Here is a 16,009-nt window from a genome sequence, read left to right as displayed (position 1 = left end):
ACCAAAAGGAAGAATATGTTCTGAAACTGGGAGGGGAATACCTCTTTTTGTCCAATTACGAATGCACATTTTTGTTTTCTGTTGCAAAACATTTTGCTACATTGTGCACTAATGAACAGGACCCTGTTGTTTGACCATTAGAGAGGAATACTGGTTAAAATCAAATCAAATGTTATTTGTCACATGCGCTGAATAGAACAGGTCGTAGACCTTACAGTGAAATGCTTACTTACAAGCCCTTAACCAACAATGCAGTTTTAAGAAAAATATGTTTTAAGAAAGTATTTACAAAAATAAACTGAAGTAAAAAATAAATATAAAATTAGAAAAATAACAGATAATTAAGGAGCAACTAAAATAACATAACAGTAGCGAGGCTATATACAGGGGGTACCGGTACAGTGTCAATGTGGAGGCTATATAAAGGGGGTACCGGTACAGAGTTAATGTGGAGGATATATACAGGGGGTACCGGTACAGAGTCAATGTGGAGGCTATATACAGGGGGTACCGGTACAGAGACAATGTGGAGGCTATATACAGGGGGTACCGGTACAGAGTCAATGTGGAGGCTATATACAGGGGGTACCGGTACAGAGTCAATGTGGAGGCTATATACAGGGGGTACCGGTACAGAGACAATGTGGAGACTATATACAGGGGTACCGGTACAGAGTCAATGTGGAGACTATATACAGGGTGTTACGGTACAGAGACAATGTGGAGGCTATATACAGGGTGTACTGGTACAGAGTCAATGTGGAGGCTATATACAGGGTGTACTGGTACAGAGTCAATGTGGAGGCTATATACAGGGGGTACTGGTACAGAGTCAATGTGGAGGCTATATACAGGGTGTTACGGTACAGAGACAATGTGGAGACTATATACAGGGTGTTACGGTACAGAGTCAATGTGGAGGGGCACAGGTTAGTTGAGGTAATATATAGGTAGAGGTAGAGGGACTATGCATGGATAATAAACAGAGAGGCGCAGCAGTGTAAAATGGGGGAGGGGGGGTGACAATGCAAATAGTCCAGGTAGCCATTTGAAGTTCAGGAGTCTTATGGCTTGGGGGGTAGAAGCTGTTAAGAAGCCTTTAGGACCTAGACTTGGCACTCCGGTATCGCTTGCCGGGCGGTAGCAGAGAGAACAGTCTATGACTGGGGTGGCTGGAGTCTTTTTGGGCCCTTGTCACTATATGAAACTCTATGAAAGTAAGAATTGATTTATAATGTATTTCCAGTGAGGAGAACCTTATACCCTACGCCCCAGAGATGCCCATCCGCACAGAGTGGTTCATCAACTACAATCAGACCGTATTGAGAGTGAAAGGAATCTACACTGCCCCCTCTGGCCTGGAGTCCACATGTCTGGTGAGTCTATTACAGTGGTTTCCAACCTGTTTTGGCTACTGTACCACAAAGTACATTTTGCTATGTCCACAGTACCCTTGGAGTAGGGCTATGGTCTCATGGATCTTCTCTAGTACCCCCTGTGGATAGGCCAGGTACCCCCAGGGTCCTAGTACCCCCTGTGGATAGGCCAGGTACCCCCAGGGTCCTAGTACCCCCTGTGGATAGGGTAGGTACCCCCAGGGTCCTAGTACCCCCTGTGGATAGGCCAAGTACCCCCAGGGTCCTAGTACCCCCTGTGGATAGGCCAGGTACCCCCAGGGGTACTAGTACCCCCTGTGGATAGGCCAGGTACCCCCAGGGTCCTAGTACCCCCTGTGGATAGGCTAAGTACCCCCAGGGTCCTAGTACCCCCTGTGGATAGGCCAGGTACCCCCAGGGTCCTAGTACCCCCTGTGGATAGGCCAAGTACCCCCAGGGTCCTAGTACCCCCTGTGGATACGCCAGGTACCCCCAGGGTCCTAGTACCCCCTGTGGATAGGCCAAGTACCCCCAGGGGTACTAGTACCCCCTGTGGATAGGCCAAGTACCCCCAGGGTCCTAGTACCCCCTGTGGATAGGCCAAGTACCCCCAGGGTCCTAGTACCCCCTGTGGATACGCCAGGTACCCCCGGGGTCCTAGTACCCCCTGTGGATAGGCCAAGTACCCCCAGGGGTCCTAGTACCCCCTGTGGATAGGCCAGGTACCCCCAGGGGTCCTAGTACCCCCTGTGGATAGGCCAGGTACCCCCAGGGTCCTAGTACCCCCTGTGGATAGGCCAGGTACCCCCAGGGTCCTAGTACCCCCTGTGGATAGGCTAAGTACCCCCAGGGTCCTAGTACCCCCTGTGGATAGGCCAGGTACCCCCAGGGTCCTAGTACCCCCTGTGGATAGGCCAGGTACCCCCAGGGTCCTAGTACCCCCTGTGGATAGGCCAAGTACCCCCAGGGTCCTAGTACCCCCTGTGGATACGCCAGGTACCCCCAGGGTCCTAGTACCCCCTGTGGATAGGCCAAGTACCCCCAGGGTCCTAGTACCCCCTGTGGATAGGCCAAGTACCCCCAGGGTCCTAGTACCCCCTGTGGATAGGCCAGGTACCCCCAGGGGTACTAGTACCCCCTGTGGATAGGCCAAGTACCCCCAGGGTCCTAGTACCCCCTGTGGATAGGCCAAGTACCCCCAGGGTCCTAGTACCCCCTGTGGATACGCCAGGTACCCCCAGGGTCCTAGTACCCCCTGTGGATAGGCCAGGTACCCCCAGGGGTCCTAGTACCCCCTGTGGCTAGGCCAAGTACCCCCAGGGGTCCTAGTACCCCCTGTGGATAGGCCAGGTACCCCCAGGGTCCTAGTACCCCCTGTGGATAGGCCAAGTACCCCCAGGGGTCCTAGTACCCCCTGTGGATACGCCAGGTACCCCCAGGGTCCTAGTACCCCCTGTGGATAGGCCAAGTACCCCCAGGGGTCCTAGTACCCCCTGTGGATAGGGTAGGTACCCCCAGGGTCCTAGTACCCCCTGTGGATAGGCCAAGTACCCCCATGGGTCTTAGTACCCCCATGGGTCTTAGTACCCCCAGGTCTCTCAGTACCCCCAGGGATCTTAGTACCCCCAGGGATCTTAGTACCCCCAGGTCTCTCAGTACCCCCAGGTCTCTCAGTACCCCCAGGTCTCTCAGTACCCCCAGGTCTCTTAGTACCCCTGGTTGGGAAACTGATCTATTACACTTCCTTCAATGTATCAAGTCTGTATTTCCTTCTGCATTTCCAAGGCCATGGTACACTGACGATGCAGAGAGCGAAATGTGGATGAAATGAAGATTCAACTATATAGTGTAGGTCAAAAGACTCTATTTAACACGGAAATGTATATGTTTTTTGTTACACAGGTGGTTGCGTACGGCCTTGACATCTACCAAACCAGAGTGTACCCCTCCAAGCAGTTCGACGTGCTAAAAGATGACTACGACTACGTCCTGATCAGCAGTGTTCTGTTCGCGCTCTTCTTCGCCACCATGATTAGTAAACGTCTGGCACAGGTCAAACTGCTCAACCGGGCCTGGCGGTAAAAGAGTCAACTTCTCACCTTTTCAAATCCTGACCTCTCCGTTGCTGCATGGATGAACCCCGGGACAATGGTGGTGGACGAGTTGAAGCCGTTTTGGTGGGAAGAGATGAAGAGATTCATTTCGGGTTGCCAGATCTCTCTCATTTTGTTTAATTTATTTGGTAAGACTTTGCATTGAGGTAGAATATAAAGGGAGTTACGTTGCATTCAGAAAGTATTCCTACCCCTTGACTTAATCCACATTGTTGTTACAGCCTGAATTCAAAATGGGTTAGGTTGCCAGCTTCAGGCGTGCTGTCATGTGGCTTTTTCTTAGGAGTGGCTTCCATCTGGCCACTCTCCCATTAAAGCCCAGATTAGTGAAGTGCTATAGAGACTGTTGTCCTTCTGGCAGGTTCTCCTATCTCAGCCAAGGTACTCTGTAGTTCTGTCAGAGTGGTCATTGGGCTCTTGGCCACCTCCCTGACCAAGGTCATTCTTGCCCGTTTGTTCAGTTTGGTTGGACGGCCATCTTTAGGCAGTCTGGGTAGTTCCATGTTTTTCAATTTCCCAAATGATGAAGACCACTGTGCTCTTGGAAGCTTTCAACACTCTAGAAATTGTTGTGTAACCTTCCCCAGGTATATGCCTCGTCACAATTCTATCTCGGTGATCTACAGACGGTTCCTTGGACTTCATGGTATAGTTTCTATTCTGACATCTGCTGTCAACTGTGGTACCATGTATAGACAGGTGTGTTTTCTTTCTAAATCCTGTCAAAACAATTGAATTTGCCACTCACTGGTAGACTCCAGTTAAGTTGTAGTGACATCTCAAGGATAATCAAAGGAAATTGGATGAACCTGAGCTCAATTTGGAGTGTCATAGCAAAGGGGTGTGAATACTTATGTAAATGAGATTACTGTATTTTATTGTCAATAAATTTGCATGAAATTCTTAACATGTTTTTTACGGTCATGTGTTTAATCCACTTTGAAGTCAGGCTGTAACACAACAAATTGTAGAATAAGTCAAGGGGGTATGAATACTTTCTGAAGGCACTGTATGTCATTGTTATTAACAAATAATGAACTGTCTAAACCCTTTATAACCTCCCTTTTTAAGATAGCAATGTAAAGTGCTTTTCATGATCTCACTTCATGCAATGAAATGTTTTTTTTTTTTTACCACAATGAAAGAGCAGTTAAGTGGTTACTTGGTGCATTTCAAAGCAGGTGTTCTTAGTCATCTTTCAGAGCTAAATAATGTTTAAAACGTCTTTTAAGATGAGGCCTAATCTAAGATTACTAAATGTGGTACAGATTTCGATAACTTTTTGTTTATTTTGTTTTAAATGTTTTATTTTTATGTGTGCTAAAGGGTATGTTCACCATGCTTGTGCCACGGATACTTGAAGACCAGCCCTATGACAGATAATGAACTGGGGTGTGTGTGTACTGCGGTTTGTTTTGGTCTTTTTAAGTCTTTCTTTGATGCACTGGAAGTTTTGTGATTTATCTTAACTAATATTCCCCCCCCCCCCCCCCCCCCATGGCCTTTGTGTAAATTATAGTTTGTAAGATATTTATGTCTAAAACATGGATTAGCATGGCGCTTTAGAGTATTAATTTTTCCTTTTGGGGATAATGGACAACTCTGCTCATGCAACACTTTCACAAAAACGCCAATGCCCTCAATAAAATGATTACTATTTCTGAAAGTCTTCATTTTTGTTGCACAAAGTAAGCTTACTACTGATGTTTGGTTGTGCTATAAAGAAGTAATAGCAATTCTTTCACTGTCGTTTTTTTCTTCTATAATTCTCTATCTTTTCTACATTTATCTACGAAATCCCCTTGCTAGTTTATTAAAGCGCTGATTTGATTTATAATATCTATGTCGACACTTCCTGTTATTTGGGGATGTTGAAAAAGTATGCCTGCTTGTCTAGTAAGGAATCTGAAGATGGCGTCGAGTGGAGGAGATGGGGAATCGAAATGGACTGCTGTTATCAGCTTCGTACACAGCTTTTGAAACGAAAGAGCTACCTCCGCTTATAGGATCCATAATAACCAGGTAAACAACGTCCCTGTCTGAGAAATGCAGCGCTCGGTTGACGAGAAAGAGCTGAATATAACAGCTTGCATGCTAACTTCACTCGGCTGATTGTGCTAGCATTAGCATAGCTTGCTACCTACAGTAATATACCTAGTAGGAATCTAGCGTTACGTGCAAGCTAGCTAAAACAGATCCTGCCATTGTATACTGCAGTTTACGGTGAAGCAAACATAGCTGTTAAACCATAATAATTGAATTCGGAAGAGTTTGTCGTATTTGCATGACAAACAAAGACAAACACTGTTGCTTAGCAAACCTACTGTAATGTTAGGCTTTAAACAAGCCACAGCGGACGAACTAGCAAACATTTGTTGAAATGGAGGAATCGAAAACGAAAGCTTATCCCGTGGTTCTCTGTTTACTCGAGGGTCAAGTTGTTTGCCATCATAATGTTGCTGATGTGATGGCATGAATGGATTAGATAGTTAGTAGTTAGATATGTCGACATCACGAGTTGACACGGCTGTTGATATAATCGTTTCAAATGTCATTTGATGTGGGCTAACTATAACATTTCTTGACTTTGCACTCCTTGATCTGTTCTGAGTTAGGTAGTTAACGTTAGTCCAAAGGACTGTCAACAGCTAAGCTACAATCTGGGATATTTCTTGCAGTTCAATGGTCACTTCAGTCGTTGATACAGCCATTAATGCATATCGGTTATACTGTTAAATGCCTTATGTGTCAAGTCTAATGAGCTTAGTGCAACTATCAAACCTCCATTGAAAACAAAGTATAGCTAGCTATACAATGGAGTAGCAGCACCTTTTTGTGTTGTCATTTGAGTACACTGAACTGTAAGTTATAGCTTCAAAATTAGTAGAACATTTATCATGTCATTGTGTTGAACTGTCAGTCAGTCCTGGCATCCAACCACTAGGCCACCTACCACCCCATTTATCATGTCATTGTGTTGAACTGTCAGGCCTGGCATCCAACCACTAGGCTACCTACCACCCCATTTATCATGTCATTGTGTTGTCCTGGCATCCAACCACTAGGCCACCTACCACCCCATTTATCATGTCATTGTGTTGTCCTGGCATCCAACCACTAGGCCACCTGCAGCCCCATTTATCATGTCATTGTGTTGAACTTTCAGTCCTGGTACCCAGAGCTGCATCTATGAATGTGATCGGTTTGATTTCTTCATCAACTGAAATGGCAGAACACACACACACGTTGATCTATCCCAACAATAACACACCTGATTTGACTACTAGTGGTTAACGAACCATCAAGCCCTTGATTTGTCAGGTGTTGTGATTTTGGGATAGGTCAAATATGTGCAACAGCAGCTCAGGGACGGGGAGACGGGGAGACATAACCACTCAAATGCATCGACTCATTTCTGGATGCAATAACTGACAGTCTATTGGATTTCTGACATGATAGTTTTAAGCAAAATTTGAAGCTATAAAAACATTTTGTTGTCAAATGACAACAAAACATGTGAAACCGATGGAGCTGGTGTTCGGACTCTAAACCACAGCATTCACTTGTCATTTTTTGATCTTCTTTTTTTTTTTAAACAAAACCTTCTCAACAGCAACACTTCAGTAGCCAGGCTAGAATAAAGTCCTGTGAATATTATGGATCTATACTTGACTATTTATTTAGGCTGCTGGCCGACCTATTCTTGACTGTGAGTTGAACTGTACATTTGTAATGGCATTTACGGTGTATTTTGTAAATGACCCTCCCTCATTTCCCATGTCATTGCAGTGAATCTGAGATCCTACAGTACGAGCCGTTCTACTCGTCGTTCGTGGCGCTCTCTGCTCATTACATCACCACAGTCTGTGGACAAAGTAGGTTCAACTATCCATTAACTCATTTAACTAGTTCCTTTTATGTCTACCATTTCAACTACTTTAGCAACCTCTCATTTGTACATTTGTTTTGTGAGAAGAGACTAGTCTCTCTAGACCAGTGGTCACCAAACGGGCGATCGACTGATCGATCTCCAAGGCATTCCTCCGAAACTACTCCAAGTCTCAGAGCGAGTGACGTTTGAAACGCTATTAGCGTGCACCCCGCTAACTAGCTAGCCATTTCACATCGGTTACACCAGCCTAATCTCGGGAGTTTTATAGGCTTGAAGTCATAAACAGCGCAATGCTTGAAGCACAGTGAAGAGCTGCTGGCAAACGCACGAAAGTCAGTCAGACTGCTCTATCAAATATCAAATTATAGACTTAATTATAACATAATAACACACAGAAATATGAGCCTTTGGTCATTAATATGGTTGAATCCGGAAACTATCATTACGAAAACAAAACGTTTATTATTATCGCATATACCCGGACTCTGACTTTGACTTCCGGCGCCGAAAAGAGATGGCCGCCTCGCTTCGCGTTCCTTGGAAAATATGCAGTATTTTGTTTTTTTATGTGTTATTTCTTACATCGGTACCCCAGGTAATCTTAGGTTTCATTACATACAGTCGGGAGGAACTACTGAATATACGATTAACGTCAACTCATCATCGTTCCTACCAGGAATATGACTTTCCCGAAACGGATCCAGTGTTTTGGCTTCGGAGACGGGCACATCGCGCTCCACTCCCTAGCATACTACTCGCCAATGTCCAGTCTCTTGACAATAAGGTTGACGAAATCCGAGCACGGGTAGCATTCCAGAGAGACATCAGGGATTGCAACGTGCTCTGCTTCACGGAAACATGGCTAACTCAAGAGACGCTAACGGAGTCGGTGCAGCCAGCTGGTTTCTTCATGCATCGCGCCGACAGAAACAAACATCTTTCCGGTAAGAAGAGGGGCGGGGGGGTATGCCTTATGATTAACGAGACGTGGTGTGATCATCATAACAACACACAGGAACTCAAGTCATTCTGTTCACCTGATCTAGAACTCCTCACAATCAAATGTCGACCGCATTATCTACCAAGGGAATTCTCTTCAATCATAATCACAGCCGTATATATTCCCCCCCAAGCAGACACATCGATGGCCCTGAACGAACTTTATCTGACTCTTTGTAAACTGGAAACCACACACCCTGAGGCTGCATTCATCGTAGCTGGGGATTTTAACAAGGCTAATCTAAAAACAAAACTCCCTAAATTCTATCAGCATATCGATTGTGCTACCAGGGCTGGAAAAACCCTAGATCATTGTTATACTAATTTCCGCGACGCATATAAGGCCCTCCCCCGCCCCCCTTTCGGAAAAGCTGACCACGACTCCATTTTGTTGATTCCAGCCTACAAACAGAAACTCAAACAACAAGCTCCCGCGCTCAGGTCTGTTCAACGCTGGTCCGACCAATCTGAATCCACGCTTCAAGACTGCTTCGATCACGCGGATTGGAATATGTTCCGCATTGCGTCCAACAACAATATTGACGAATATGCTGATTCGGTGAGCGAGTTCATTAGGAAGTGCATTGACGATGTCGTACCCACAGCAACGATTAAAACATTCCCAAACCAGAAACCGTGGATTGACGGCAGCATTCGCGTGAAACTGAAAGCGCGAACCACTGCTTTTAACCAGGGCAAGGTGACCGGAAGCATGACCGAATACAAACAGTGTAGCTATTCTCTCCGCAAGGCAATCAAACAGGCTAAGTCCCAGTACAGAGACAAAATCGAGTCGCAATTCAACAGCTCAGACACAAGAGGTATGTGGCAGGGTCTACAGTCAATCACGGATTACAAAAAGAAAACCAGCCCCGTCGCGGACCAGGATGTCTTGCTCCCAGACAGGCTAAACAACTTTTTTGCCCGCTTTGAGGACAATACAGTGCCACTGACACGGCCCCCTACCAAAACCTGCGGGCTCTCCTTCACTGCAGCCGAGGTGAGTAAAACATTTAAACGTGTTAACCCTCGCAAGGCTGCAGGCCCAGACGGCATTCCCAGCCGCGTCCTCAGAGCATGCGCAGACCAGCTGGCTGGTGTGTTTACGGACATATTCAATCAATCCTTATCCCAGTCTGCTGTTCCCACATGCTTCAAGAGGGCCACCATTGTTCCTGTTCCCAAGAAAGCTAAGGTAACTGAGCTAAACGACTACCGCCCCGTAGCACTCACTTCCGTCATCATGAAGTGCTTTGAGAGACTAGTCAAGGACCATATCACCTCCACCCTACCGGACACCCTAGACCCACTCCAATTTGCTTACCGACCCAATAGGTCCACAGACGACGCAATCGCAACCACACTGCACACTGCCCTAACCCATCTGGACAAGAGGAATACCCATGTGAGAATGCTGTTCATCGATTACAGCTCAGCATTTAACACCATAGTACCCTCCAAACTCGTCATCAAGCTCGAGACCCTGGGTCTCGACCCCGCCCTGTGCAACTGGGTCCTGGACTTCCTGACGGGCCGCCCCCAGGTGGTGAGGGTAGGTAACAACATCTCCACCCCGCTGATCCTCAACACTGGGGCCCCACAAGGGTGCGTTCTGAGCCCTCTCCTGTACTCCCTGTTCACCCACGACTGCGTGGCCATGCACGCCTCCAACTCAATCATCAAGTTTGCGGATGACACTACAGTGGTAGGCTTGATTACCAACAACAACGAGACGGCCTACAGGGAGGAGGTGAGGGCCCTCGGAGTGTGGTGTCAGGAAAATAACCTCACACTCAACGTCAACAAAACAAAGGAGATGATTGTGGACTTCAGGAAACAGCAGAGGGAGCACCCCCCTATCCACATCGACGGGTCAGTAGTGGAGAAGGTGGAAAGTTTTAAGTTCCTCGGTGTACACATCACGGACAAACTGAATTGGTCCACCCACACAGACAGCGTTGTGAAGAAGGCGCAGCAGCGCCTCTTCAACCTCAGGAGGCTGAAGAAATTCGGCTTGTCACCAAAAGCACTCACAAACTTCTACAGATGCACAATCGAGAGCATCCTGTCGGGCTGTATCACCGCCTGGTACGGCAACTGCTCCGCCCACAACCGTAAGGCTCTCCAGAGGGTAGTGAGGTCTGCAGAACGCATCACCGGGGGCAAACTACCTGCCCTCCAGGACACCTACACCACCCGATGTCACAGGAAGGCCATAAAGATCATCAAGGACAACAACCACCCAAGCCACTGCCTGTTCACCCCGCTATCATCCAGAAGGCGAGGTCAGTACAGGTGCATCAAAGCAGGGACCGAGAGACTGAAAAACAGCTTCTATCTCAAGGCCATCAGACTGTTAAACAGCCACCACTAACATTTAGCGGCCGCTGCCAACATACTGACTCAACTCCAGCCACTTTAAAAATGGGAATTGATGGAAATTATGTAAAAATGTACCACTAGCCACTTTAAACAATGCCACTTAATATAATGTTTACATACCCTACATTACCCATCTCATATGTATATACTGTACTCTATATCATCTACTGCATCTTGCCATCTTTATGTAATACATGTACCACTAGCCACTTTAAACTATGCCACTTTATGTTTACATACCCTACAGTACTCATCTCATATGTATATACCGTACTCTATACCATCTACTGCATCTTGCCATGCCGTTCTGTACCACCACTCATTCATATATCTTTATGTACATATTCTTTATCCCTTTACACTTGTGTGTGTGTATAAGGTAGTAGTTGTGGAATTGTTAGGTTAGATTACTTGTTGGTTATTACTGCATTGTCGGAACTAGAAGCACAAGCATTTCGCTACACTCGCATTAACATCTGCTAACCATGTGTATGTGACTAATAAAATTTGATTTGATTTGATTTGATGAACACAAGAGAAGTGACACAATTTCACAATAACAGCACTTACAGTAGACCGGGGCAGCTCTAGCAGGGCAGAAATTTGACCAACTGACTTGTTGGGAAGGTGCCACGTTGAAAAGTCAAGTCTGAGGTCTTCAGTACTGCCAATGTTTGTTTATTGAGATTGCATGGCTGTGTGCTCGATTTTATACACCTGTCAGCAACGGGTGTGGCTGAAATAGCCGAATCCACAAATTTTAAGGGGTGTCCACATACTTTTGTATGTACAGTGCATTCGGTAATTATTCAGACCCCTTCCCTTTTTCCACATTTATTATATTACATCCTTATTCTAAAATGGATTAAACATTTTTTTCTCAACTATCTACACACAATACCCCATAATGACAAAGCGAAGACAGTTTTTTATTTATTTTTACAAATGTATTAAAATTTAAAAACAGATACATTCATAAGGTAAGTATTCAGACCCTTTGCTTTGAGACTAGAAATTGCATCCGGTTTCCATTGATTATCCTTGAGATGTTTCTACAACTGGATTGGAGTCCACTTGTGGTAAATTCAATTGATTGGACATGATTTGGAAAGGCACACACCTGTCTATATAAGGTCCCACAGTGCAAGTCAGAGCAAAAACCAAGTCATGAGGTCGAAGGAATTGTCCGTAGAGCTGCGAGACAGGACTGTATTGAGGCACAGATCTGGGGAAGGGTACCAAAACAATGCTGCAGCAGTGGCCTCCATCGTTCATAAATGGAAGACGTTTGGATCCACCATATAGATGGCTGCCCGGACAAACTGAGCAATCAGGGGAGAGAAGGGCCTTGGTTAGGGAGGTGACCAAGAACCCAAGCTCCTCTGTGGAGATGGGAGAACCTTCCAGAAGGAAGGACAGAAGGACAACCATCTCTGCAGCACTCCACCAATCAGGCCTTTATGGTAGAATGGCCAGACGGAAGCCGCCACTCAGTAAAAGGCACATGACAGCCCGTTTTAGAGTTTGCCAAAAGGCACCTGAAGACTTATCTGGTCTGATGAAACCAAGATTGGCCTGAATGCCAAGCGTCACGTCTGGAGGTAACCTGGCACCATCCCTATGGTGAACCATGGTGGTGGCAGCATCGTGCTCTGGGGGATGTTTTTCAGCGACAGGGACTGGGAGACTAGTCAGGATCGAGGGAAAGATGAACAGAGCAAAGTACAGAGAGATCCTTGATGAAAACCTGCTCTAGTAGAGTACTCAGTCACCGCAGACTGGGGTGAAGGTTCATCTTACACAGGTACACACCTGGGTCATGTTCAGTAGGACACACAGTAGCAAAACGTTTTGAAACAATTTAACAAACGTCTGTTATTGAGGGAATGATGTATATGGTTGAGTGTTCGATTTTCTGCCTGTGATAAACTTTTCTGAACACTCCTCTTGGCCGTCTCACTCTCCCTCCCTCCCTCTCTCTCTCTCCAGATGCTGATAGGGACAGACTCCATCACCAACCTTCACAAGCTGGAGCAGGTATCTAGTGACGAGGGTATTGGGACGCTGGCAGAGAACCTTCTGGAGGCGCTGAGGTCAACCTGAAGATAGATGCCCGCTCGCAGGGAGACACGGGCTGAGAAGAAACACATGGCAAAGGCCATGAGACAGAAAGCTCTGGGGACACTGGGCATGACGGTATGTTACTGACTGGGTAGGTGGAGGTAGGCTCTGGGGTCTCTGGGTAGGTAGAGGTAGGACCTGGGGTCTCTGGGTAAGTAGGTAGGACCTGGGGTCTCTGGGTGGGTAGAGGTAGGACCTGGGGTCTCTGGGTAGATAGAGGTAGGACCTGGGGTCTCTGGGTGGGTAGGTAGGTAGGACCTGGGGTCTCTGGGTAGGTAGAGGTAGGACCTGGGGTCTCTGGGTAAGTAGGTAGGACCTGGGGTCTCTGGGTGGGTAGAGGTAGGACCTGGGGTCTCTGGGTAGATAGAGGTAGGACCTGGGGTCTCTGGGTGGGTAGGTAGGTAGGACCTGGGGTCTCTGGGTAGGTAGAGGTAGGACCTGGGGTCTCTGGGTAGGTAGAGGTAGAACCTGGGGTCTCTGGGTAGGTAGAGGTAGGACCTGGGGTCTCTGGGTAGGTAGAGGTAGGACCTGGGGTCTCTGGGTAGGTAGAGGTAGGACCTGGGGTCTCTGGTTATGTAGAGGTAGGACCTGGGGTCTCTGGGTAGGTAGAGGTAGGACCTGGGGTCTCTGGGTAGGTAGAGGTAGGACCTGGGGTCTCTGGGTGGGTAGGTAGGTAGGACCTGGGGTCTCTGGGTAAGTAGGTAGGACCTGGGGTCTCTGGGTGGGTAGGTAGGTAGGACCTGGGGTCTCTGGGTGGGTAGGTAGGTAGGACCTGGGGTCTCTGGGTAGGTAGAGGTAGGACCTGGGGTCTCTGGGTAGGTAGAGGTAGGACCTGGGGTCTCTGGGTAGGTAGAGGTAGGACCTGGGGTCTCTGGGTAGGTAGAGGTAGGACCTGGGGTCTCTGGGTAGGTAGAGGTAGGACCTGGGGTCTCTGGGTAGGTAGAGGTAGGACCTGGGGTCTCTGGGTAGGTAGAGGTAGGACCTGGGGTCTCTGGGTAGGTAGAGGTAGGACCTGGGGTCTCTGGGTAGGTAGAGGTAGGACCTGGGGTCTCTGGGTAGGTAGAGGTAGGACCTGGGGTCTCTGGGTAGGTAGAGGTAGGACCTGGGGTCTCTGGGTAGGTAGAGGTAGGACCTGGGGTCTCTGGGTAGGTAGAGGTAGGACCTGGGGTCTCTGGGTAGGTGGGGTAGAACCTGGGGTCTCTGGGTAGGTAGGTATGTAGAGGTAGGACCTGGGGTCTCTGGGTGGGTAGGTAGGTATGTAGAGGTAGGACCTGGGGTCTCTGGGTGGGTAGGTAGGTAGGTAGAGGTAGGACCTGGGGTCTCTGGGTAGGTAGAGGTAGGACCTGGGGTCTCTGGGTGGGTAGAGGTAGGACCTGGGGTCTCTGGGTGGGTAGAGGTAGGACCTGGGGTCTCTGGGTAGGTAGAGGTAGGTAGGACCTGGGTCTCTGGGTGGGTAGAGGTAGGACATGGGGTCTCTGGGTGGGTAGAGGTAGGTAGGACCTGGGGTCTCTGGGTGGGTAGAGGTAGGACATGGGGTCTCTGGGTGGGTAGAGGTAGGACCTGGGGTCTCTGGGTAGGTAGAGGTAGGTAGGACCTGGGGTCTCTGGGTGGGTAGGTAGGTAGGTAGAGGTAGGACCTGAGGCCTCTGGGTAGGTAGGTAGAGGTAGGACCTGGTGTTAAGTCGAAATGACACAACGACAAGGTTCCAGTTTAACAAAGTTTACTCTACTATATGAACACACTACAAGGTAGCCATCACACTCAAGGCTAGGTCCAACAACCACCAGACTTCCTGCGCATGCGCACTCTTGACTGAGTGATAGCCCCGTAATAACAGAAATATAGGGATACTTAAAACATGAACTTAACAATCTCCCCCTTTTCTTTAAAGACAAATAAAACATCAACAACATAATTAAAGGTCCAAGTATTATTCAAGATCCCCATTACAAATGGGTTGTGTGACAGTTTTTATTTGTGTTACTCAATCTGCCACTTTCCATTACTGAGAGCCTGTAGGAGCACAAGACTGGATGCTCCTTTTTTAGTCAGACAGTCAGCAAGCTGCTCCTTTGTGGTCGACCACAGAATCCGCTGGATTCTCTGTGCTTGAATAAGTTCCTTGATGCTGCTAATCTCAAAGTCTTTTCTCTGTGACAGATTTGGTTGACTTCACAGCATCAACTAATGAGTAGTTGTCAGTGACACAAACTACAGGTAGGAAGTGCCGTTTTGTCCCACCAGTGATAACCTAGCGAAGCATCACTGAAGACAACCAGTTTCAAAGAGTCATCTTTTCCAACATGCTGAAACTTTAAAGTCACTTGTTGTGATTTCAGTTTACGAACAACTTTGTTTGCCTCATGAATGGTTTGTACAGTGTTTTGTGTTAGATGCCAAGTTGCAACCATCAAACCAGGTCTACTCTGTCTCGCAGCCCATAAAATTTGTCCTATCTTTGACCTCAATTGACCAGCTTCAATTCCACATAGAGGGGAATTCCTTTGTACGGCTCTTGAAGAATCCATGTGGATGGGTTGAAGATTCTTGATATAGCTCTCCTGTTGCATCAGTATTGTTCCATCAACTGTAATAAACTCTATGCCAACATAACAAAAATGATCATGCTCCTCACGGCCAACCTAGAAAACAGCTTTGAGGTGTGGAATCACAGTTGAAGCAAAGGTCTGTGAGCCACCCCAGATAAAGTCATCAACATGACAGGCAAGTACTCCAGTCACATTGCAGTCTTGATCAAGCCAATAGAAGACTGCAGGATCCACTTGTGACATTTTTCCACCTGTATTCAGCATTGTTGCCTTGACTTTGTTGTACCAGTAGAGAGATCCATCTGCCAGTCCATACACACACTTTTTTAGTTTCCACAGTGTTCCTTCGCTTTTAGCTTCGGGCGGAGGTCGGATGTGAATGTCCCTTGACAGCTCTGTTCCCTGCAAAAATCCAGATTTGATGTCTATGGAATTAAGTTTCCATTTTTTCTGGCAGATCACTGACATCAGCAATCTGAGTGACTCTGAGGCCCATGTCGGTGAGTCTTTTGGGAGTTCTTTAGCAGGCAGCTCCTCAACCTCTAGCCACTAGACGTGCTTTGGGCACTATTCCAG

General features: G+C 47.3%; 2 protein-coding genes across 2 annotated transcripts in view; one reads left to right on the top strand and one right to left on the bottom strand.

The window, feature by feature from the left end:
* Positions 1-5,231, top strand: part of LOC139543120 (ER membrane protein complex subunit 1-like) — a 28,393-nt gene extending 23,162 nt beyond the window's left edge. Inside the window, exons 21-22 of the mRNA XM_071349298.1 lie at positions 1,247-1,376; positions 3,279-5,231. Of these exons, the coding sequence (XP_071205399.1) occupies positions 1,247-1,376; positions 3,279-3,458 (310 nt within the window). The 3' untranslated portion in view covers positions 3,459-5,231. The remainder of the gene's footprint in view (positions 1-1,246; positions 1,377-3,278) is intronic.
* A 7,733-nt stretch (positions 5,232-12,964) lies between these two features.
* On the bottom strand, positions 12,965-14,416 carry LOC139541896 (adhesive plaque matrix protein-like). The gene has a single exon (XM_071346779.1). It carries the CDS (start codon positions 14,414-14,416, stop codon positions 12,965-12,967), a length of 1,452 nt encoding a protein of 483 aa, XP_071202880.1.
* Positions 14,417-16,009: the final 1,593 nt, after the last annotated feature.

This window comes from Salvelinus alpinus, chromosome 17 (genome assembly GCF_045679555.1).
Source record: "Salvelinus alpinus chromosome 17, SLU_Salpinus.1, whole genome shotgun sequence".
Lineage (NCBI taxonomy): Eukaryota > Metazoa > Chordata > Actinopteri > Salmoniformes > Salmonidae > Salvelinus > Salvelinus alpinus.
This window is presented reverse-complemented; position numbering and strand designations above follow the sequence as displayed.

Bases quoted from the DNA above. Each gene is read 5' to 3' on its own strand.
- LOC139541896 (XM_071346779.1), bottom strand. From the start codon at position 14,416: ATGTCCTACCTCTACCCACCCAGAGACCCCAGGTCCTACCTACCTCTA.